General features: G+C 36.7%; 2 protein-coding genes and 1 non-coding gene across 5 annotated transcripts; all 3 read right to left on the reverse strand.

The window, feature by feature from the left end:
• Window positions 1–79: 79 nt before the first annotated feature.
• LOC149006405 (glyceraldehyde-3-phosphate dehydrogenase, cytosolic) lies at window positions 80–3,282 on the reverse strand. The gene is made up of 12 exons (XM_089165467.1): window positions 3,144–3,282; window positions 2,996–3,025; window positions 2,802–2,902; window positions 2,422–2,537; window positions 2,239–2,338; window positions 1,848–1,994; window positions 1,689–1,749; window positions 1,495–1,592; window positions 1,046–1,188; window positions 803–886; window positions 571–660; window positions 80–438 (listed from the first exon to the last, which is right to left on the reverse strand). Exons 1-12 carry the CDS (start codon window positions 3,145–3,147, stop codon window positions 393–395), a joined length of 1,020 nt encoding a protein of 339 aa, XP_089021593.1. The 5' UTR covers window positions 3,148–3,282; the 3' UTR covers window positions 80–392.
• A 5,178-nt stretch (window positions 3,283–8,460) lies between these two features.
• On the reverse strand, window positions 8,461–8,534 carry TRNAV-AAC (transfer RNA valine (anticodon AAC)). Its single transcript has one exon. It is a non-coding gene; the product is annotated as a tRNA-Val (tRNA).
• Window positions 8,535–9,414: 880 nt separating this feature from the next.
• Window positions 9,415–17,613, reverse strand: LOC149006407 (putative ABC transporter C family member 15). 3 transcript variants are annotated; one of them, XM_089166075.1, is made up of 10 exons: window positions 15,798–16,891; window positions 14,288–15,717; window positions 14,061–14,147; window positions 12,819–13,418; window positions 12,540–12,704; window positions 11,962–12,256; window positions 11,121–11,641; window positions 10,980–11,043; window positions 10,614–10,853; window positions 9,415–10,131 (listed from the first exon to the last, which is right to left on the reverse strand). In XM_089166075.1, exons 1-10 carry the CDS (start codon window positions 16,627–16,629, stop codon window positions 10,019–10,021), a joined length of 4,347 nt encoding a protein of 1,448 aa, XP_089022201.1. In that variant the 5' UTR covers window positions 16,630–16,891; the 3' UTR covers window positions 9,415–10,018. The 3 variants fall into 3 exon arrangements, with proteins under 3 accessions (XP_089022201.1, XP_089022200.1, XP_089022199.1); XM_089166074.1 differs by lacking the exon at window positions 9,415–10,131 and adding an exon at window positions 16,905–17,613 and having other exon boundaries at window positions 10,154–10,853; window positions 15,798–16,678; XM_089166073.1 differs by lacking the exon at window positions 9,415–10,131 and having other exon boundaries at window positions 10,154–10,853.
• Window positions 17,614–24,431: the final 6,818 nt, after the last annotated feature.

The raw sequence follows: 24,431 nt of genomic DNA on the forward strand, positions 1-24,431 counted from the left end.
CTGAGTAATTCAATGTGGCTGACCAATACAGCCAGTTCTTCTGTAAGAAAATTATAATCGAAATGGATATGGATTATGATACTAAAAACCAGAAGCTCTCTCATCCATGAATACCTTAAAATCGTTCCTCAACAAAAAAAAAAAAGCCAAAAGGAAGAAAAAGAACCAAAGAAACGTGGAATCTGTAAGGTCTCCTACAGATCCAAAAAACCGCATTACAAGCTCCAATTGACATCTTAAAATAAACTCTAAAAACTGTCCTGTTTTATTTTTTCCCCCTCATGATCGATCTAACCTACACGGCTACACCATGGACACAAGAGAACTACACATCCACCAACATTGAAGAACAGCTTCCCCCATTTCACTTAGTCTCAAGAATTGGTAGCACTTCACTTGGTTTGGGCCATGTGGACAATCAAATCAACCACACGAGTACTGCATCAAAAAGGGATAACCACATCATTAAAATGATTTCATTGATCAAATCCAATGATATGAAAACCCCAACTTAAATAGAGATGCTAAATGAAACTGAATATAAACAACATAGGATAAAAGAATTTATACCTGTATCCCCACTCATTATCGTACCAGGAGACAAGCTTCACAAAGTTGTCGTTCAAGGCAATCCCAGCTTTGGCATCAAAGATGCTTGACCTGAAACAGTTTTAAACATATTATGCTCCAATGAGCAATGAAGAACACCAACAAATGAATCTGAACAGCCCCGTCAAGAAAAACAAGCCACACAGGTACTAGGTTAATTTATATAAAGAACTTGAGGTTATAGCCATTCTACCTGTTGTCACCAACAAAGTCGGTTGAGACAACATCATCCTCAGTGTATCCCAAGATTCCCTTTAGCTTACCCTCTGACTCTTCCCTGAGCCACAACACAGGAAAAATTTTATTATTAGATACAAAATATAGGAACACTGGGAACCATCAGACCATAGCCACATGAAAACTTCTTAAACCTGTTGTCCATTCATAATTAAAATATCATCAGAAAAATTCGAACTTAAGGAAATTCACCACTTACTTGATGGCAGCTTTGATCTGCTCATATGTTGCCTTCTTCTCAAGCCTTACAGTGAGATCCACGACTGAGACATCAACAGTGGGAACACGGAAGGACATTCCAGTCAATTTCCCATTCAATTGTGGCAGAACCTTCCCAACAGCCTACAAGAACACGCATGCCCAAATGTCAATTACTTACTACCAATCAGCAATATCCAATAAAATGAATCACCAAACAGAATTTCGACTATGTTTTTACTTCAGAAGAAAAATATATATAGGTTCTCTATATTCATTCTATACAGGATTCTGAAAAGGAAGAAAAAACCCTATAATAAGATTCATCCTCAAGCAACAAAAACATATGTGAACTGAAAGAATATACATGACAAAGAACAAAACCAGCAACTAACAACTGGTCAAAGATCAAGCAATAAATATGGAAACCTTTATAGTGAGATTGATTACCTTGGCAGCTCCAGTGCTGCTAGGGATGATATTGAAGGAAGCAGCTCTTCCACCTCTCCAGTCCTTGCTTGATGGCCCATCAACTGTCTTCTGAGTGGCTGAATTAGGAATATAGATATATATTAGAAATGGCATTAATAGATACAATAAATTCTTCATACAAAAAAGGAAAATTAACAGGGTGATAAACAAACCTGTAATGGAGTGGACGGTGGTCATAAGACCCTCTACAATGCCAAATCTGTCATTGATAACCTGTTCGAAATATTGACAAGAAAATTAATGAATTCATACTTCTGTCATGGCACAAGAACAATTTTATTTATTTAAACAACAGGATAAAAAAACAAAACCTTGGCAAGGGGAGCGAGGCAGTTTGTGGTGCAGCTAGCATTGGAGACAATTTCGATGTCAGACTTGTATTCCTTCTCATTGACACCCATAACAAACATGGGGGCATCCTTGCTTGGGGCAGAAATGACAACCTTCTTAGCACCACCCTGCATCAAACACTCTAACCCTGTTAGACGTATCCAATTAACTATCTGTATTTTGGTGCGAAAACAGTAATCAACAAGCAGATCCAATAATGGAAATCATTCAATAGCAAAATTCGGCCCACCATACTGAAGAAATAGTGGGGCAAGTTAACAAAATACAAACGCGAGACACAAAGAAAATGGCTTCAACAAAGATCACGAATGAGTTTAACTGTCGATAAAAATGAAAGAGAAGTTAGCAAACCTTCAGGTGGGCAGCGGCTTTGTCCTTGTCAGTGAACACTCCAGTTGACTCAACAACAAACTCTGCACCGGTCTCAGCCCATGGGATCTCTTCTGGGTTCCTGAAAATTTCACGGTAACAATAAGTAGATCAGAGTCAGAACTCAGTTCAGTAATACAAATTACAGTAAATGCAGGCTAATACCTGGAGCCGAAAACTGCAACTTTCTTCTCACCAAAGAGAAGGGTCTTGGAGTCATGGACCTTGACATCGTGGTGCTTCCATTGACCGTGAACAGTGTCATATTTGAACATGTAGGTCTGCACAAAGCAGAGCAACAGATCGCTGATCAGGGAAAAATAGTTAATCCGATCAAGCAACCGATCATTGATATACATGCGAACACGAAATGATATGGACAAGGATCTCTGGATTGAATCGCTAACTATCATGTATCCCATTCGGATAAAAGAAATATTTCTTTTGTTGATAAGGTTGGTAAAATTATAGTCAGAACAAGTGATATGGATCGATATCGATAGTAGATCACAGGAGTGCAAGATTGAATGAAAGGATGTGATTACCATGTAATCGGTGGTGATGAAGGGATCATTCACTGCAACGAGTTCCACATCGTCCCTCTGTAGAGCGACTCTCGCAACCAAACGACCGATCCTTCCAAATCCTACAAATGACATAAACAGTTAGAATGACAAGATAAAGAACGATTTGAGAAACTCTCTACATAAAAAAGATAGCATATGATCAAGTTCAATACCATTGATTCCGATCTTGATCTTGTCAGAACCTGCAAAACAAATCGAAGGAAGAAAGAAAAAATACAGAGATAACTGGATTAGTAGAGAAACGGAAACAAATGTATATATTTCTAAATCGATCTGTGATGATGAGGAAGATCAAATTACCCATGATGATTGCGAAAGAGAAACCTAACAGAGAGATTTACAAAGAAGAAAAGGGAGGGTTGGAGAAGATTAGTTAGGACAGTGGAGAAATGGAAAACTTCAAGTCGGTTATATAAAGAGTGAAGCTAGCAGCGACTGGTGCGCGAGCTGTGCGGCTTTATCGAAGACGGGCGGTTTTGATCAGATGAGCGGTTATGATTCAAGAAGAGCCGTAAACCTAAAAACGGAGACATTAAAACCAGGCCCATTGCATCTGCCTGGTCTGATCGGTCGGACCGGCATATTCTAGCCATTTGGTTTTTCTATCACAACGACTTTGGAAACCTTTTAAAACCGTAACTCAGAAGCCAGATTGACTCGGGGATCCGCCTCGGTTCATCCGCCAGAAACCAATTTTAGTACACTACGGTGTGGGTGGGCGCGTGCGTGCCCACTCTTTCTTTGTTTTTTTTTTTTTTTTTTTTTTTTCGGTTTAAAGGTCCACAGCGCCATTTTTTTTTTCATGGAAAATTTTTGGTTTTATTCATTGAGTTATCTAATTTATCAATTAGACCATTAGAAGGTAAAAATCATATTAGAGACACCGTCATAGTTAAGAAATCACACTAAAGTACTAATGTAAGCAATTTAAATATTTTAAAAAGATAAGAATAAGGGATAATTACTAATGCCATCTTGTACTTTGATTTTATTACTACTCTATCCCCTGTACTTTTTAAAATTACTATTCCAACTTTTAATTTTGTCAACAATTACTAATGCCCCCTACCGTTAAGTTCTGTCAGTTTACTGATGATGTGGCATCTATATATTTTTTCAAAATCCCAAAAATAACCCTGCAATTATCTTTTTACTTATTTGCTATTTTTTCAAGTGATAATACTATCCTTAATAGGAAAAAAATTAACTTTAACTTTACTTTTCTTTTTTTTTAAAAAGAAACCACCAAATGAAGGAAATACGTAATTAAATTGAAACTAAAATATTAAGAAATATCAAATTTAATTCAAAGCTGAAAATTGAAAATCACTTAATATATGCTGACCATTATGTATGTTACCAAATTTTATATCAATTAGATCTTATATGTTAATTTGTTTGTAAAACTTCCATCATGGTAATTATGAAAAATTTAAGTGAAATGTGAAAGTTTCAACAATCATAAGGATGTGGTCCCACAAAATCCAAAATTAATTATAAAATATAAGATTTTAAGGATATAATTGACATGCAATATAGTTTCTATAAATGAAGGTAATGTCATATTTTTTTTACTTCTTAATTTAAAGGGCAAAATAGACATTTCATATTTGATGTTAACAACCTTAACACCTTTAGAAGTGAGGGGGGCAATAGTAATTTTACAAAGAATGAGGTTTGATTAGTAATAAAACCAAAGTATAAGAGAGCAATAGTAATTATCCCTAAGAATAACCTTGAACGAAAAATCCACGTTCAACTCATTTTTTTTCTCTAAATTCTCACAAAGTTTTTAACATATGCATTATGAATAGATTGTAAAACTTAGAATATATGGGTAATATTGAAAATAAATAAGTAAAAACTAATTGAAACTAATGTTGTTGGTAGTAAGAGGTCTATTTGATAAATTGAATAACTCAAGTGGTGGCATTAATATTAGGGATAACTCGGTGATGGCCTTGAAAATTTTCATTTTTTTACTTCTGATAAAAATCACATCGAATCTACATTTTCTATTCGTGTAGAAATAAAAATTTCGATCCATATAAGTGATATCTTGACATATCTCCCATCCAAAAGCAAGATCTTCACCTTTTAGTAAGTTAAATAAAACTTAACAACTATTGACCACGGTTAGTCGGATACTGAAAATATAATATCTTGTTTTGAGATTGAAGATGCATAAAGAATCCAAACATATTGATTGAAATTTTTTCTCTCTATAGGTAAAATATCCAAATTCAAAGAGGCTTTTCTTTTTGTCTCCATTCAAGAAAATACAGGAAATTAAACCTAGCACATAAATTATTGTAGGTTTCATAATATAACTAGGGTATTAAGTAGGAAAACTAGTATTGCATAAGAAATACTCCAAGCTTAAAGAGACTTATTTTTTTTTTGGATTTGTTGGATTATAGAGAGAGTATGAGTCCAGATTGTCTCCCTTGACTGTGCTCCTCCGATGGCTTTCGACCATAGACTCTAGGAGGGCCACATGTATCGGTGATGGGTTTCATTTTTTTTTTATATTTTTCACTTGTGAACCCCTATGTATTTGTGATTATAAAATCATTGAAGGAGCATAATTAGGAGAGATAATCCATAGTCAGAGAGTATTGTATAAGAAATATATTTTTTTTTTCTTTTCTTCAAATTATCCATGTCTAAGTTCAGATCTATACTAGAAACCATGGAAGGGAAAGATGAAATGATTCGTTGTTGAATTTAGGCCAATGCTCTACTAGTGGACATCACGCCGAGTGACATTTTTTATATGTATAATTAACAATTATAGTTTTATAATAATTTTTTTATAATTGTTTTAGTTTTCCTGTCAGCATTCATGAAAGCCATTTTATATATTTAAAAAACAAAAAAGAGATTTAAAAAGCCGCCTCAAAAAGAATAGATGCCTCCTGATTGGGCCAAAGTCAACCCATCCATGACCAACCACTTTGTCTAATTTAGAGAGTTTAGGTGTGTTGACGTGTTGTTGCAGTGATGTTAACCTGTTCTACTTCTTTCTCTAAAATAATATTTATGCCAAAGCATATTCCATATAGATTCCTTAGTTCCCCTTGAATGTCAATCTTTTTTTCTTCTCTTTGTTTTTGGTAAATCCTTCAATGTCAATCTTTGATAGCTTTGAAATTGGAAAAGAAGTTAGCAATCTTTTATTTTTATTTTCTGGCAATTATGGCTTTCTTGCAATAACCGAAATTTCGAGTGTACGATGGTTAGGTTGGGCAAGTGTGTCTTGGCAGTTTCTAAATTGATCGAGTTTCATTCCGGGCGAAGCCTTGGGTAGTTGACTGTCCCAAATGCAAGTAAGAAGCTTATGACGAGATGAGACAACAAAGAGTTGGCCCACCTGATTTAGGAAACAACCAAGTTTGGCCCATTGAAGTTGCTGGAATCATTCAAATTTGCAGCAACTGGTGACTGTATTTGAAACGTGTTGCATTCATTTTTTTCTCTAGCGAAACAAAATGATATTGCAAATTCTTAGTTAGGTGGGCTGTCTCTTCTCATTTTTTTTTTTTTTTGATAAACTGATTTTTAATTAGAAGAAGGACCAGCAAAACCCAAGACATCCTGAGTACAAGCTTCAAGAAGCCAATGAGCGAAAATAGGCCAGACAGTCCTACTAGCCATGGACCGGGCCTTCCTAGCTAGGGTATCGGCTACAGAATTAGCCCACCTAGAAACAAACTGAACCGACCAATGTGAGGCATTTTTGGCACTTTCTATTTCTTTGGATCACCAAGTTATGTAACTAGAATCTTTCTACTTTTTCAAGTAATGTTGATCAATAAATTTTATTTTCTTGCCAAAGGGGGAAAAATTAAATTAAATGGTTTATTAAGATAGAACAAGCTGAAGCTGAATACATTTATATTGGGTTTGGGTGTCTTGTATTCTGTGGGTCTATGTGATTATGGTTTGGTTGTATTTGTAATTGAAATATGTTTTGGTCAATTACTAATATTAAAGTAAAATTGTAATTACAGTTTTAGGTTTCTTTATAAATAGTCTCTGTGGGATAATTTATATATATATATATATATATATATATATATATATATATATATATATATATATATATATATATATATATATATATATATATATATCAATTTCTGTAGGAAATTGGGGAATCAATTCCTGTAAGGAATTGGGAACCCATTCCGGGAATAGAGATTGGGCAAGAAGTAAAGGGTAGCACTTGGTGGGTGTGAGAGTAGTATGTAGTTTCCTGGAAATAGTGAAACTTATTTTCTCTTTGGTGGACGTAAGCATGGTTTTGCCGAACCACGTTAAATCCCTCTTATGTTCTTTGTTTGTGTTTTTCTCTGTTCGTGGTTGTGCATCTATTATTCCTAACAAGATTGTAATACTGTCATTCATTTACCTAAAAAAAATAATTTCCCCAAAGATGACTGCATATGGTTTTGAAGCTATTATTACTATTATTATTATAAAGTTGTATGACTGTATTTTGCAAATACCATATTATTGTTGTTACCATCAAATTATCAACATATTTAAAAAAATAGCATATGAAATGAAAAGTGAGAAATGAGAAAATGAGAAAATGACCAATATATTTATTTATGAGAGAGGGAGTAAATACTATGAGAGGAAAGTATATTGACAACATATGCTTCGGTTGACAAACTATAAGATGTTCCAATATCCAATATCTTAATACCAAAAAAATACATATTTCAATACTTGCTAACATCTATGATTCATTGAATATGTAACACTACATTAGAGTCTTGCCAATGTCAATTGATGTTTATATAATATTTTAATATTACATAAATGGTCACTAAAAGAAGATTTTTATTTCTAAATACACCGGTTGCGGTGTCATTTAGGACTATTGATTATATAATTGAACAAGCGGTAATTAAAAGAAAATGTCGATTTCTAAGGGCTTCTTTGGTTACATGAATCTATTCACAAATGGGAGATTCATACCCGTTTGGTTGTGAATCTCCGATTCATAAAATCTAGAAATTTACATTTTTACACTAAAAACGTGAATATGTTGATTTATGGGTGTGGCGTGAAATTTTGAGATTTTACTTCTACTATAAAAACATTAAACATTTGAACCATGACTCTAAAGATTTCATTCTAAAGACTTAGACTAACCAAATAAGTTAATTTTAGGAACCAAGACTCCATAAATTTGAAATCTCCAGACTCAAGTAACCAAACAAGCCCCAATACATCTTAAAAGAGTTGATTAGATTTGTGTAACAGAGAGTCATTAGGCTTGAATTGAAAACCTCATGTAATTGCACGGAATCTTCACCAATCAACATCGACATCGTCAAGGAAATTTTTTTCTCTTCTGGATAAACAATTATTCATTCTAAAACAAAAGGAAGACAAACATCCAAGTTACATAATTCCTTGTAATCGAGGTACAAAAATAGATTAGTCATATCTAATTGGTAAAGAGACTGTTTTCCCAACTCGGGAGTCAACACAGCTGTTATTCTTTATTTAAATAAAAAATAAAAAATAAAATTGATCTCTTTAAGATATTCTGTATCATAGATATTCACGGTACGAATAAAAAAAATTACAAAATTTGTAATGGCTTCGCCCGGGTTCGAACCGGAGACCTTCAGTGTGTTAGACTGACGTGATAACCAACTACACCACGAAACCTTTGTGTTTATTAAATCTTAAAAGTTTGTATACTTATCATAGAATGGTAAAATGTATTAACATTAACGAACTTAATCAAGGGGGTGAAGTTGCAAATTGCAAAAGAACTTAAATTTAAAAAACAACATTAACGAACTGAAACCGTTAGATTAATTCCTCAACAAGTGTCAAAAATTAGGGCTGCGCGGAGGATATCCGCGCAGCCGCGAACAAAAATCCACTTTTGGTTACTAACTATTTCTACTCTCTCGTCCTTATTTTGCTCTCTACTTAGTAGGATTACACCATAGAATAGACTTGGGTTTTACTCTATAGAATGTTATACCTTAAAACTCCAGCATGATGAGTGTTGTCTATATGTTGCAGGTTTATTCCCTAATGGGGTCACAGCAGCTATTGAGGAACTCACGGAAAAGATTACACAGCAATCAGACGTTGCTTCTTCTTTGCTCTCCCAGGAAATGGCAGCGCTTTCGGTGAGGTTATCATAGATAATTGTCTACCTTTCTCTTCAGTTATAACATTAGCACTGAATGATGTCGGCCATTGTTTGAGAAATCAATTAGAGAGCAAAATGGTTGAACAGGGATATTGTATTCCACCTTCAATTAGATTTCAGAATAGAGATATACAGCTTACTTCAATTCAATTTAACAAGTTTTTGTGTAGCTGCATGGACACATCACAATGAGTCTTTAAGCAGATAGCTTTCCCTTTCGAAGAGCTTTAGTTTAAATTGGGTTTGGTAGCCAGTTTCATTAGGCCCCAGATTTGGTTCTTAGTTGACAAAAAGATAGCATTAACATTTATTTCTTTATTACCAGAACACATTTAGGTCATGAACTTCTACATCATCCTAGTAACATTGATAGGATGTTAGATCCACCGACCAATCTTTAGTGTGGAGATTGCCATGCATGATTCGATGTATATTGATTAGTTGCATCAGCTTAGATGAGCATTATGTGCAGAAATAAGGTTGAGAATGGCTTTGTACATCAAGTACCAATCTACACAAATATTTCCATTGATTCTGGGAAACAAACTAACTCAACAAGTGTAGTAAAATTGATCCTAAAAAAGAAGAGTTTGAGATACCGGTATTTACATTTCTAGATTGCATTACTCAATTTTTTTGCCTTGAAATGTTGGGATTGGGGAAAAACAGGCAAGGCTTATATGACAACAATTAATAACTAATAGAGTCATGATATATATGTTTATCTTCATGTATATAAAGTAATCTCTTGGAGGTTAGGAAACAGCCTCTCTATCTTCTGTGATATTTAAACCTATTTTGTTACGTATACACTGTGTACTCCCGTGCTGTCACTGTTGTTCCAGCTGACAGTTTTTACTTCTGCCATTCTACTCTCTTTTTCTACATTGTCACGAAATATCTTGTTTATGGGAGGAAACTGAAGAAGTCAGCACCATTTCCCCTTAATTAGGTGGATTCAGCAATCAAGCTTCAAGCCTGATCTCTAGCAACATTCACCTTTTGATGATCTCTTTAAGAACTCTGCCACCAACTTCGAGAATGCTGAAGTATTATCTCTAAGCAACTCACTTGGGGATTCATACTCTAGAACTTTACCTGCATTAGTCCAAATGCAAAAGAAAGTGAGCAGAGACAACAAGTCTGACATAATTAGAACACAAACTAGGATGATTCACATGGAGTTGAGAAAATCAATGTCCTTCTCCAACATTTAACCCTTGCCAGAAGAATGAGAATGGTCTATTTCAAGTAGGGTGATAGCAGAAAGCATTTGGCAGATTTTAAGACCTATAGCTGGATTGAGTATTGTTGCAGCCTTGCAGGTTTATGGGCTGTGAATCAAAACTGTGAAGACTAGAAGGAAGGTGAACTCAGGGAGTGAGGAGGAAGTGGAACTGGTAGAACTAAAAACCTATGATGGTTGATGTTGAAATTCTGTCACTGATTCTGCATGGTGGGGTTATGGCTCCATGATGCAGACGACGATTGAAGAAACATAGAACTTATAAAAATTTTCTTTTGTTGGGATGGGGGCATATGTGTGCGCTTGTGTGCAGGAGTGGCCTTAATTAGCATACCTTCATCAAGCACAAGAACTAGGTCATTATCAATCACAGTCGGAATTCGGTGGGCCACAGTGATGACAGAGCAGTTACTTGTTTCTTCTCTTATTGTCCTCTGAATCAAATTGTCTGTTGTGGAATCCATTGATGCTGTAGCTTCATCCAGCACTAGAATCCTTCTCTTCTTCAGCAAAACCCTTGCCAGACAAAACAGCTGCCTCTGGCCTAGACTCCAGTTTCCTCCATTTTCTTCAACTGATCCATTCCCACAATGCAGATGAAACAGCATAAGATAACTATGAAGAAGATCATCTTGATATACCCTGTAGAAGCTAATGTATTGACATAGAATTCCATGTTTTATTTACATAAGATCTGTACCTGTTGCATCAAGGAGCATTAGGTCTTGTTTCAATGTCTCAGCAAGGTGACACCTACGTACAACCTGACATCTCAAATGGTTTCAGTGACAACATGACTTTGACCAGTACCTTCAATGAAACAAACTTGAATTTTTATTACCTCCCATATTTCTGAATCTGAATGTTGTTCTAAGGGATCCAGATTAGCTCTAATAGTTCCTTGAAACAGTGTTGGGTCTTGTGGAATTATGCTCAACCTAGATCTCAAATCCTGCAAACCTATCTCACAAATATTTACTTCATCAATCAGAATCCTTCCTTCTGAGGGTTCCACTACCCTGAAAAGAGCTTGAATAAGAGTAGACTTGCCGCTTCCTGTTCTACCCACCACTCCAATCTTTGCCTTACCCGGGAAAGTGCAATTAATTCCTTTAAGAACCATGGGAAGCATGGGACTATAACGGATGCGGAGGTTTTCAAACTTGACAGTTCCGAGGTCTGGCCATTCAGGTCCTGGTCTATTTTCTTCAATTAGCAGTGGAGCTTCACTTGGAATGCTAGAGAATTGAAGAATTCTCTCAACTGATATCATCTTGTTTTCAACGTTGCACAGATTCCAAATCACCCAAGCTTGTAAAACATTTAGATTCAATCCATATGTAGCTGCAAGTCCCGCCAAACCTGGATTACATTCCACAAGTATGATTAACTATCTAATAACAAGTTAACACGAATTATTGTATCTTTTAACATTTGGGAAGAGGAAACCTAATAGACAATTTCCTCAGACAGAGCAGAGGGACTGCATATAAGGAAAAACTGTATTTATGCAAAATATTAAGGTATAGGACCAGTACAAACTACTCTACCAAGGATCTCTTCACCATCCAAGAGATCAGCTACATGAGCTTTTCAGGAATTCCCTTTTAGGGAGTTAGCTTGGTCTACGTCATCTTGCTAGCTGAAAGTTGAAAAAGAAAAGGACAGACTGAGTAGCTTACTGGGGTCAATTGCTGCCTTTGGGAGGATGACCAAGACTAGTAGAAGTATGAAGAAGACAACATTGAATAAGAAGTTGATTCGAACACAGAGCCATTCCATCGTTGCTGAATTATGGAAAGCAACACGGGAGTAATCATCAATTAAGCTGAGATTCTTGAGAAGAAAGCGATCTTGCTGCTTGAAGCAGCGGATTGTTTCTGCCCCAGCAATTGATTCTGTAAAATGATGAAGAATTGGAGATTTCCTGGCTGCAACCATCCTGGCTAGTTCCCTGGCGGTAGTGATGTAGTAGGCCTGCAGGAAGTAGGAATATTTGGAGCTTATTCCCCCTAGAGATATCTAAACAGAAATCAAGCACTTAAAAAAACTCCTAGCCTATCTAGTATAATGGAATTGTCAATTACTGAAAGCCATTTTCTGTCAGCGTACTTGAATTTTTATGCTATGTTCTAATTGCATGACATTTTCTTTAGTAGTTCAGGAGATATAATGGCAAACGCCATTAATTGATGGATCCTATGCATCACTTAAGACAAGTAACCATATTTTACCTTAGTGGAGGATGTTGATTGCTCACCTGATACCATATGGAGATGGCAAGGATCCCAAGGAACAGAATGAAGACCTGCCAAGCAACCTGAGACATCAGGATGATGATACTCAACAGCTGAATAAGAGCAAATGCTAATCCTGCTAATCTGTAAGGAATGTCTGTATCAACGATGCTTTGATCCGTCGATGACTGCAAATAAAAATTAAGAAAATAGTAAATGGCTTAGGCATGAAAATGAAAAACTACCTGGACTATACATCACCACAATGAAAGTGAAAAAATTATTGAACTTGAGGAACTGACCCTATTGAGGATTCGGCTTGTAGGAGTGGAGTCAAAGAAGGAAATTGGTGCTCGGAAGATTGAGTTAGCCATGCCAAGAAATAGCCTCTGAGCAGTTTCAATGGCAACAGTTGCCAGCAAAACTGCCCTACCCAAGATGAACAGGGAACTTCCACCAGACAACAAAACGAACACCCCTATCAACTTATCTTTACTCACGCTCCCCACCTCACTTGCCCAAGCGATCCAGTAATTGCTTCCTATCTGTAATACCTGGAATGAAACTTGGAAAAGAATTATAACTGGAACAAGAGCTCCTTTATATGCACATGTCACAAAGGTTGCATAAACTTTCCATTTGACACGACCAGATTCAGTTTCTACATCAGAAACCTTCTTTACAAGTTCGCCATAGCCATTGAAATCTTCTGTTCTTTCTTCTATGACTTCTGTTTGATTCCTCTGATCAGATCCTGAGGTTAAAAACCTATGTGCTAGGGGTGGGGCCACTTGGCTTACTGATCTGCTATGAGCAGCCATTTGTTTCACAAGTTCCCCATCAGGTTCTGCAATCAAGTCTTCATATTTCCCTGACTGAACAATCTCTCCATCTTTCATTACCTACAGAAATATATAATAGTAGAAAATATAACTTTTCTAGGGAAATAAGTATTACATTACTGAAAAAATGAAGTGACATTGGACTTTATGAAGTACTCAAAAAATGCAAATCTAGCTCTGTGGTGATAACTAATAAGACCCCAGGTGCTACCTCTGTGCAGCTTCCTTGTATTCACATTCAAGGTGCTTCCAACTCCAGCAAGTGAAAAGTAGGATCTTAACCCTGCCACCTAGAAGAGGAACTTAATTTTCTAAACAATATTGTAGACCACCTATAAAGCAATATTGAAGGCCTGTTGCATCAGACGTGATTATAGGCTTATAGCCCTATAACACTAATATTATTCCTTGAACTTCTTTACTTTAGCATCTCAAATTAACATGGTTAAAGTGGAGTCTAGGAGAAGCAACCCTAAAAAAAAAAACTCCCCACATTGGCCTCCTCCCTTGAGAGTTTTTTGGGCTTGTAAGTATCGGTGTGTCTTTTGTGTGTGTGGACCAGACCCATGACACATAACTTAAGAAACATGTTTAGTATATTTAAGTAAGATCAACTTAATATGACATGATAACAAACTATCATAGCTCTAGATGTTTTTCTTAAAGAAGAAAGTGTACATAATAGCAGTGCAAGTAGCTTACAATAACAATATCTGAAGCATGCAAGAATTCCAATTGATGGGTTACATAAATTACAGTCTTCCGAGACAGGATTCGCATTAGACATTCCTGCAAAGTACAACAGACAGAACACTGAGATACTTCAACCTACAAATGGTACAGCACCATAGACTTTTGTTCCTTTTAATTACATTCACAGCAAGGGTATGATAAACCATATGATAAGCTGAAATTGTATTATCTCTTACCTTGAACAGGTGTGCTCCTGTATGAGCATCAACTGCACTGAAAGGATCGTCTAGTAGATAAATGTCAGAATCGCTGTAGATGGCTCTGGCTAGCTGAATTCTTTGCTTCTGTCCTCCACTGAGATTCATTCCCCTTTCTCCCACCATACTCAGATCCCCATCACTCCATGACTGAATGTCTCTATTTAAAGCACATCCTTCTAGAACATTTCTGTAAAAACTGCTGTCCATTTCCTTTCCAAACAACACATTATCTCTAATTGTTCCTGTCTGAATCCAAGCACTTTGTGGGACATAAGCTGTTGATCCATACACCTTGATCCCGGCTCCTGTAATCCTTGGAATCTCTCCAAGTATACTAGACAATAGGCTTGATTTCCCTGAACCTACTGACCCACACACAGCAACCTTATCACCTTTCATGATTTTCATCTTATTGGAAATTTTGATTGTTCGTTTCTTCAAAATTGTGTTGCTTGTGCCCCAAGTGTATTCCCCTGTTTCAATCTCAATTCCAACATCAGGCTCTATAGGAGTAGAACTGTATTGTAGCACCTTTTGATCTTCTTCTCTGATGAACTCTTGTACCCGATGAATTGAGACCCTTGTTTGAGCTATCATGGAGATTAGCTCTGGGAGATTGTAGATGGGTTCTTGAAGAATTCGGAAAGTGGCTAGAGCTGAAAGGACAGCACCAGATGTTAGTGGAACTTTTACTAGAATGCAAACACCAAAGGTAACGACTGAGATTAAAGTTGGAGAAGCCCAAAAGAGGAAGGCAACAATGGAGCATATGTACAGATATTGTTTCAACCAACTCCTCTCACTTTCTCTAAGCAGCATAAGCTTTCTCAAGTAGGTGGTTTCCCATGAATGCATCTTCAATGTCTTCATACTTTTCAAAATCTCTGAGGTAAATTTGATTCTCACATCCTTTGCTTCCATGATGTTAGAATGTAGCCTTTCTTGCAAATTGGCAAGTGGGGTATTGCTCATCATCACCAAAACTGTGGTGAGAAGTGCTGCGATGGATGGAACCCCACCGAGGTTCCTATAGAGTATGACAAGTGCTAGAAGGACCTGGATAGGCAACAACCAAATCCCATGGACGTACCAGAAGAAGTCCCCGATCCTCTCAGCATCTACATTGATGAGGTTTACAACTTTACCATTGGTTGGGCCAGCATACTTGACTAGAAGGGATTTCCTGTAAACTAATACTGTAACAGCTGCTCGGACTTGAATGCCGATACGGTTAGCACCAAAGTACCATTGTCTCTGTGACACAGATTCTACTGTCTTTGCAAAGAAGAAAATTAATGCCAGACATAGTCCATATTCATGGCTGGAACTGTCACTTTTTTGTGATAAGAAATTAACAAAGTCCGTGATGAGGAAAGGACCCATATATGAAGCAATAGTGTTGACACCTGAAGAACTACTGTAATCAGTACTTAAAACCATTGGAAGAACGTGCAAAGAAAGCAAGAAACCAGTCAATTGATCATACCTGCATAAAGAGAATTCACAAGCAGAGGTCTCCAGAAAGCATAGGCTATGGCTGTGTGCAGAGAGGAAGATTGATTTTTCTGTTTCCCTAGCCATTCCTGTAACAAGGAGTGTGATTTCTCTGCTGTTTCAGATTCAGGAACTGCCGGAATGTGGTGAAGTTCAAGTTTTTCAGACCGACCTTTTCTGAAAAGTGGGTTTAGCCAGCTGAAAGTGAGTCTACTGAAAATCCCTAATTTGCTGAAAGTATCAAAATACGGGGGAACCTCATGAATCTCTTTCTGAAGAAGTGGCTCTTTAATTCCTGGGAGTCTTCTGTTATAACTGAAACAGAAAGCATTGATGCAGAGAACTAGTATAAAAGGAAAAGAAACGAGCTCTGCAGCATTAGGTTCGAGGAGAAAATTAGGCAGCGTTCCAGACTTCAAATGGGTTAGGCAGTATATGAAGACATTGACTGCACTAACAGTACAGGAGAAAATCCACCAGAAGGTTAAGCTTGACGGCCACTTCTTGCTTCCTGAAAGACTCCTATCGTTCAAGTAGAATGCATATATAGTTGCTAAAACCCAGGCTGTTGCTGGGAAGACCAACTCGATCGGGACTATTTTCAGCTTCCAAACCTCACGAAGACAAAAACCCAGATGGCAAGTAAAGATAAAAAAGTTGAACAGAGGCACAATGGCCGTAAAAACTCTTGTCTTCTCCATTCCATATTTTTGTTGATCACACTCTGCATATCTGTGCCTCTTCAGAGCAAGTTCCACCAGAACCCATATAAGTAACAGTGAGAAACCAGCTATGCTAAGAACCAGACTTATGGGAATCTCCATGAAAGCCCAGTATTGAGAACTAGATAAAGCTTGACTCAATGCACAGGCCCTGTACAGAGTGAGGTGTTAGTATAGTGAAAAATGGAATGGAATCCAATGGGGAAAAAGATACAGATTGAACAACGAAAGAAAAGGAAGAAACATGAAGAGCTTTCATTCTTTTCCTTGTAATTCTAATTAATGATATCAAACAAGACAAAGGCTTGAAGGTTAGTTTACTTATAAAACAGAAGAAAAGGCCATGAAAGAGTTGTAATCATTGTCTGTATACTCACAACTAGGTGGGGACTCGGACCATTTGCAACCCAAATATTAATAGGATGAAAAGTGAAGCACGTGGTTCAGAGCGCAGCAACGTGATGATGAAGAGGAATCCCTACCTTCCTCACAGCAGGCTTGTCTTCTGCTCTCCATCTCAATGTGGATTCCTTCACTTAAATAACACAAAAGCAGAAGCCAAAGCCTATTGCAGCATTGTCAATTCTATCCATATCTCATCTACCCATTAGTGGGTCTCCTTCCTATTCTGTTCCCCAATTGCAACCCCACCTTCCTGGCTCTTTCCCTCATCAAAGCAAGAAATCCATTACAACCCTAGAGAGAAACCAGTAACTCCGTGGTATATTCCCATTCTGACATTCTGAAAAAATGTTCCTTTTTCCCCTCTTTATCTACCCAGAAAGAGATCCTCTCCAGACTCCTTGAATGGAAACTTCCAAGTTCATTCAAGCCTTTCTATATTCCCCCCCTTAAGTTGGAGCTAATGCTGCCATTAATTTCGCTACTTTGAATCGAATCAAAGCATTCAAATTCTGTGGCTGAGGATGTCCTCATTGATGACTCATTATTCGACATGGTATACTCTCATAATTTTCAGGGATCTCATTTGGTTGTAAATGGAACTCTGCTCTTTCATGCAACAATGAAAGAGAAAGGCGAAAGCCATGTTTCAACTTTATGAACACAAAATGAACACATGTGAAGAAAAAGAGGAAAAGCAGCTTTATAGGCTTATAGCAGGGTTTTGGTGTGAAAAATGAAAAGGAGACGAGTGGTTAAAGGTGATGGGATACAGAGCTAACGACATTAAAGAATGAGAAATTTTTTTATTATTTTTTTTAGGTAGGTGCAAAATCAAGCATGAGAAATAAGTATTAGAATGTAGTCTACATCCTTTCTGTTATTTTGGAAGTGAGACTATAATCACTAATCATTGATAAGATACATAGTGGAGAACCTTACTTATCTTACATATGGTTTGTTAGTTTTTTTGTTCTTCAAATTTTTATTGTTTTTTGGTAAGTTGTTCTTCAATCTTTCAAATATTTTTCAAGTTTTAGTAATAAAAATTTGTAAAGAATGAGTAAAGCATGGCGGCTCCCAAGTTCCAAACAAACTGGAAAAATTGAGTCCGGAAACTGATTGGTCTATGATGGAATGGAAAAATAGTAAAGAAAAAAAAAATTATATTTTCAGTATTGTAAAAAGAAAAAATGGTGGAATTAGTTAAGGAAGAATGATGATATAGTCGACTTTACCCAGCAAAAAAGATAGAGAAAGAATAGTGGTATTAGCCAATTAGGTATGAAAGAATGATGATATAATGATAATATATTCAATAATGCACTCATGGTGTCGACACTTTTTCATTTTGTAATGGGGAAGAATCTAGAGAAAGAGAATTCCGTAGACATTGAATTGAAGTCACCAGATTCAAAAAAGAGAATCTCTTCTTTTTTTTAAAAAAAAAAACAAGAGAATCTCTTTTTTAGATCCTGGATGGAATGGACCACCGGAAATCAATGGTGCAGATTGAGACAGAATTGGGTATGAAAAATTGAAAACCCTAAGAATGAATCCTAAGCCTAACTGATCCTGACTCTTGAAACCCTAAAATGACGGGTCTGGTGACTCGGGTTTGATTCTTCGGCTCATCTTTCAACCTCAAGAATTGAGGAAATCCTCTAGATTGAATTTTAGCTGTAGTACATGATCTTTACTCCAACTTCCATGGAGAACCCTAAAGTGTTGATTCGTAAGAATCAAGTACTGCGTCCGTTGTCCCTTAATTCTAACTTATTATACCACTTGATCCTCCAACCATCAAATCATGGTGTTCTATCTTCTGGGCAGGATCTTGGAAGTTTTTTGTTTTTTTTCATTCGAGTTTGGTTTATCGTTTTTTTTAAGGGGAGAAGAGTGTGTTCTCGTGATGCTTTACCATAACACAATAGTAGTGAGACTTATGTAGGATTTATTGAAGGTCTTACCTCTAATTTAAGCTCTTATTTCTTACAAATAGGCCCACTACCATTACATGTCGGAGAAACATAAATAAAAAAAAAAACATGTTTTTCTTCTCACACGGGAAGGGGATCATTTCCCAACTTTGTTATTTTCACCACATATTTAAAAGAGGAATTCACTTTTAAACATTGATTCATGAAATCTAGAAATTTATATTTTTACACTAAAATTGTGAATTTGTAGATTTATAGGTATGGAGTGAAATCTAGAGATTTCATCCTTACTATAAAAGATACTAAAACATTTGCACATCCATAAAAATCACTCCGACCAAACAGATTTCATTCCACATATTCAGGTTAATCAAACAGTTAATTTTATGAATTATGACTCTATAGATTTGAAATCTCTAGATATTTGAAATCTCTAAACTTATGTAATCAAACATGCCCTTAGTAAATTTCTCATAATGAAGATGAGTATTAAAATAGATTATCATTTTTTACTGATGTTGTTGTAGAATTCACTCCCTCGTGGTCGATCGCTTGAACTGCCAAAAAACGTGTTCGACCGATGTGGTCGAATTTCGTCTCCGACGAACAAGTTAGTTCAAACAAACAAAGGAAGCAAGCTTAATCTCTCAATGCATTCAATAACTTAAGAGTGCCTACCTTATGACACGATAACCTTACCTCTTTATATAGGTCTTGACGTAGAGTTTTGTTAAGAATAGACTTCTTTTCTATAGTTTGAACTTAACTACGACAGAAATAGTAGAGTTTGATCCAAACTCTTCTTCTTTTTTTTTACAAGCTCTTGAGCTCGGCTCTAATATGGTCGAACCTAATGTTTGACCAAACCCGAACCAACCGTAATATTCCGATTCGACAGATTTGACCATAACAACTGAAAATTGAATGAATGGAACTCTCAAGCATAAAATAAAATAAAAATTAAAAATCTTATAAACACCATCAATGCGGGGTTAGTGGAGTGGTTGAAAACCTTACTTAAATGAGGATTATAGTTTTTTTTTTTTTTTTTTTTTTTTTTCAGTACAAAGACGGGGTTAAATAACCCAAAGGAACAGACATAAAACTTAACTTAAACAAGACTCTCCATCCACCATGAGAATTCCTTCTAACCCAGCTGGAGGATTTGGGAAAAAAGCCCATGGGTCTAAGGGACAAAGTTGCACCCTAAACATCCAATCAGCAGCTCTGTTTGCTTCTCTACCAAGATGAATAAACTTCACCCTTCCATTATAGTTTAAAAACCTACCACTTGACACAGTTTCATTTATTTATTTGTTTAATTTTAGGTAGAAAGTTGGCACCAATCTCAAACTTCATAGGTTCAATGGATACATTTTTTTTTTTGGTAGAAAGTTGGTACCTATCTCACGTTTGAGTAGGTTGAATGGATATATTTGTTTTTTCGGATAGAAAGTTTGGATAACCGTTGCGATGGATAAGAAAAAAATAAATAATAATAAATAATAAAAAGAAGAAAGAAAGGAAAGATAACCATTAAAAACTTTATCAATAAAACACTCGTGGGGTTGCAACAAGTTGCACTTGCAATAGTGTGCCACACTCATTTCATTTCAGTGCTCAACTTTCAATCAGGTACGAGAAGTGGAAAGGAGACGAGACGAGACGAGAGCAGAGAGAAAATGATGGTGGGTCCCACCGTCTTTGGTGGTTGTCAGAAGATTTGACATCAGAAGACGAGCTGCGTTTTGACACTTTTACCTATGAGATCTGCTGGATCGAGACCTCGGTCGAGCCGTTGATGAAATATCGATCCGATGGCCCATGATGTATTAGTATTACTTAATGGCACTGAATCCAAACAAAATCTTGAAAAGAAGAAAGAAAAAAAAATGACAAAGAGACAGAATTGGTCATGCCAATATATCAGGCATATTCTTCTTCACCAATGGTGAAGAATTGAAGATGACTGCACATCCATTTTTTATTTTTATTTTTGAAAATAATATATAATCACCATGCTACCTCAGTTCTTACTTAGGCTAATCAAGGACATTGCATCTCAATTAATGAAGTAATTACAATGGACTTGGATTGAGGTTTTAAATCCAACTAGAATAGGGTTTTGCATAACTTACACATCCCTGATCCCCATAGTGTAGTACCCTTTCCCATTCCTTCCCTTTGCATCTTATGTGACCATCTTACCCATTCTTCTCCATACCCTTCACTAAATCCATCTAGTCCCGCTACTGAGACTCCCTTCTTTTGATAGAGAATGCCAACAGATCATGGATACCTTTGGAGACTTTACCATTTGTGACACTATTCGGGCAGGTCAACAAGAAAGAAGCTCGAACTTTTGCCAACATTATCTGACAATACTGTGAGATCTCAGGGCAAGAACTCAATGTTCACAAAACTTGAGCCCCATTATAGCCCAAGTACTTCAGCACCTATGAAACATGATCTATCGAACCACTTTCAAATATCTCCAACGGCGGCAGAGGACATATATATGAGAATTCCATTATTTGCTAAAAAGATGAAGAGGAAACATTATGATACTCTCCTTGACAGGGTCAATGCTCGATTACATGGATGGAGATCTAAATATTTAGCAGCTCCTGGTAAGACAATTCTTATACAGTCCACCCTTACAACCCTTCTTACACACTTCATGTCTTGCTTTAGATTACCACAGGCTTCTATATATTCAACAAATGGAGCAAAAGATGAGAAGGTTCTTCTGGTCTGATGGAGACAAACAAATAGTTCATACCATTAATTGGCATACGTTATGTGCCCCAAAATCAAGCGGAGGTCTAAATTTTCGTAACCTCCTTGCTTTTAACCTCGCCCTTCTGTCTCGGAAGGCATGCGATTTGTTTCAAAATCCAACTTTTTTATGGGGTAGATTTATGTTGAAAAAGTATTGCCATCACCACTATTTTCTAGAGATTCCTCCTTCGGTTATGACTCCTGGGGTTGGCGGTCTATTTTAATGGGCAGAGATTTACTGAAGCAAGGACTTTTATGGCAAGTGGGTGACGGTCAAAGTATTAACCCATGGTTAGACACTTGGATTCCACATTATCCACAGGACTTGGGATGCTTTCCTTTTGCATCTACTGCTCCAAACAAACCCTCCTGCTTCATTGATGGAGCTACACACTTATGGAATAAAGACCTTTTGCTAAGATGGTGGCACCCAGAAGTGGTAAACAAAGTCCTGGAAATTCCTATCCCAGTCACTCAGCAATCAAATCGACAAATTTGGCAATGGACAACAAACGGAATTTTCAAGGTCAGATCGGCCTATTTATTGGCTTCCACTAGTAATGTATCCAATCGATTCAACTTGGAAAAGCTTTTGGAAGGTACCTCTCTTACCCCGAGCCCAACATTTCTTATGGAAAGTTATCCATCAAAAGCTGCCCACGGCTTCATTACTGGCTCAATGAGGTTGTATGTGTCCCTCACATTGCCTTCATTGCGGAGAACAACAAACAAGCCCTGATCACATCTTTATCAGTTGTCAGCTTGCTCATACAGTTTGAGAAATCTTACACTTTCCCATACTATAACAACCAAGACACTTAGTGGACAAAGTCTTATCTCTCATTGAACAATGGAGAAAGGCCACGCAAGAAGAATAGCCTTTGACCATCCTCACAACAATAAGGCTCATGTGGAAAGCATATACTAGATTATTCGATACACAGGAAAGGCTGTCGCCAAGAAAAGTTGCATTTGGCATTTGGAAAAGCCTTCAATTTGGACATCTGCATTCGGAGCCACCCCTCATCAAGTGGGATCCTCCAAACCCCAATTCCATAAAACTGCATGTGGATGGATCTTATTTATCTTCTTCCAAACTAGGCAGTATTGGTGGAGTAGCTCGGGACCACAAATGAATGATGATCTTCTATTTTGGTAGAGGCACATACTACACAAGAGATCGTACTCATAGAAGCATTAGCAGTGCAGGAAGCCTTGCTATGGGCCCGTGATTTCAAGTTGACCAACAAAGAGGTGGAGACAGATAATCAGGCCTTATTCCACATCTTGCAGAACTGGCTGGCCGAAGCTCCTTGGAAGGTATCTCCCATCATCGTCGATATTATGCATCTCAAGCTCTCATTTGCTTCTATAACATTCAGGAACATCTATCGCGAAGCTAATATGGTAGTTGATGTTTTGACAAAGGAAAGTGCTCTTACACAAGACGCTTTCCTAACTATTTCCACCCCCCCCCCCCCCCCCCCAATGTATTTTGGTTGTTAATGTTTGACCAATTAGGAGTAGGTTGTATTAGGGGTTTCTCCCTTTAGTTAATAAAACCTGCGTTTACCAAAACAAAAGACACTATTACTCATTTGGTGTTTGGTGCTATTATCTCTTAGAGCTGGTTTAAGCACAATCTCTGCAAATGATCCTCTAAATATCACTCCATTAAGCAAATTGGAAGGCCGTCTTAGTTATAGAATCTCCCCTTCCCCCAAACCCATTGAAGATACCTCAAGGAACATATTCATTGTTGTTATTTGGGATATAGACCACTCTATTTTTTAGCTCCCATAGCCCTTGAGTTGTGGTGTTTCCCCCTTCTCTCTCTCCTCTCTGTTTTGCCTCATGCATAATTTGCTTATAATATAGAACAAATTATTCCGACACCCAAATAGAAGCCTTTAAACACTGCCACTCTAATTTATCTTTGAAAAACACAAGCTCCTGTTCCATTAGAATGGTTAATAGTATTAGTGATAAAAACGCTATATACACATAATGGGATAAAAAGACCTAATCAACCCCAATTTCTATTAAACTTATTTTCCACCAAGTCTTCCTCTTTCTTCTTCTCTACTTTTAATAAGGATATTCAATTAACCTTATATAATTCAAAGGTAGTTTTGAAATTAACCCAAAAAAAAATGTTTTAATGATATTAGTAATTTTTTTTTCTGAATAAAATTAATGATACAATTAATAAAATATTAAAAAAAAAACCTTATCACCCTAATCCTGTGGCAATAATTTGCTTTCTAATATATTATTCAATTATCTTATAAAAAGTCATGCCAAAAAAAAGAGAAAAAGTAGAAAGAAAAATTTAGAAACCTAAGCACAAACACATAGACCACAGCCGTGGCATGCTTCAGGAACAAGTCTTTTTAAAATTTAATTTGACAACCGGGGAAAAGTTAAAAAGTAAAGATTCCCATCTTCAGTATTATGATATTATCATAGTAGGGCTAAAAAAAAGTTAACTCTAGCACGTCCACGTGATTTCAATGGACCAGAGGGTTTTTAATGGTTATATATATGAAGGAAGACCTTAAAAGCTGTTTTGCTTAAGAGAAAAAACAAAGAAAAGATTGAGAGAACTGTTCTGAGATTAGGGTTTCAACAAAAGACTGCTAGTGTTCCATTTTTAGGTCAGAAATTTGACTAAGGAATAGAATTATATTCTTCTCACATCTCTCAGTGACACATTTAGGAGGACAAACATGGGTAGAGTTTTTTCGAGATTAGAGGAGCTTTCTCTAAATACGTGGTAGG

The sequence above is a fragment of the Hakea prostrata genome, chromosome 8 (genome assembly GCF_041222555.1).
Source record: "Hakea prostrata isolate BN-2017 chromosome 8, UWA_Hpros_2, whole genome shotgun sequence".
NCBI classification, from domain to species: domain Eukaryota; kingdom Viridiplantae; phylum Streptophyta; class Magnoliopsida; order Proteales; family Proteaceae; genus Hakea; species Hakea prostrata.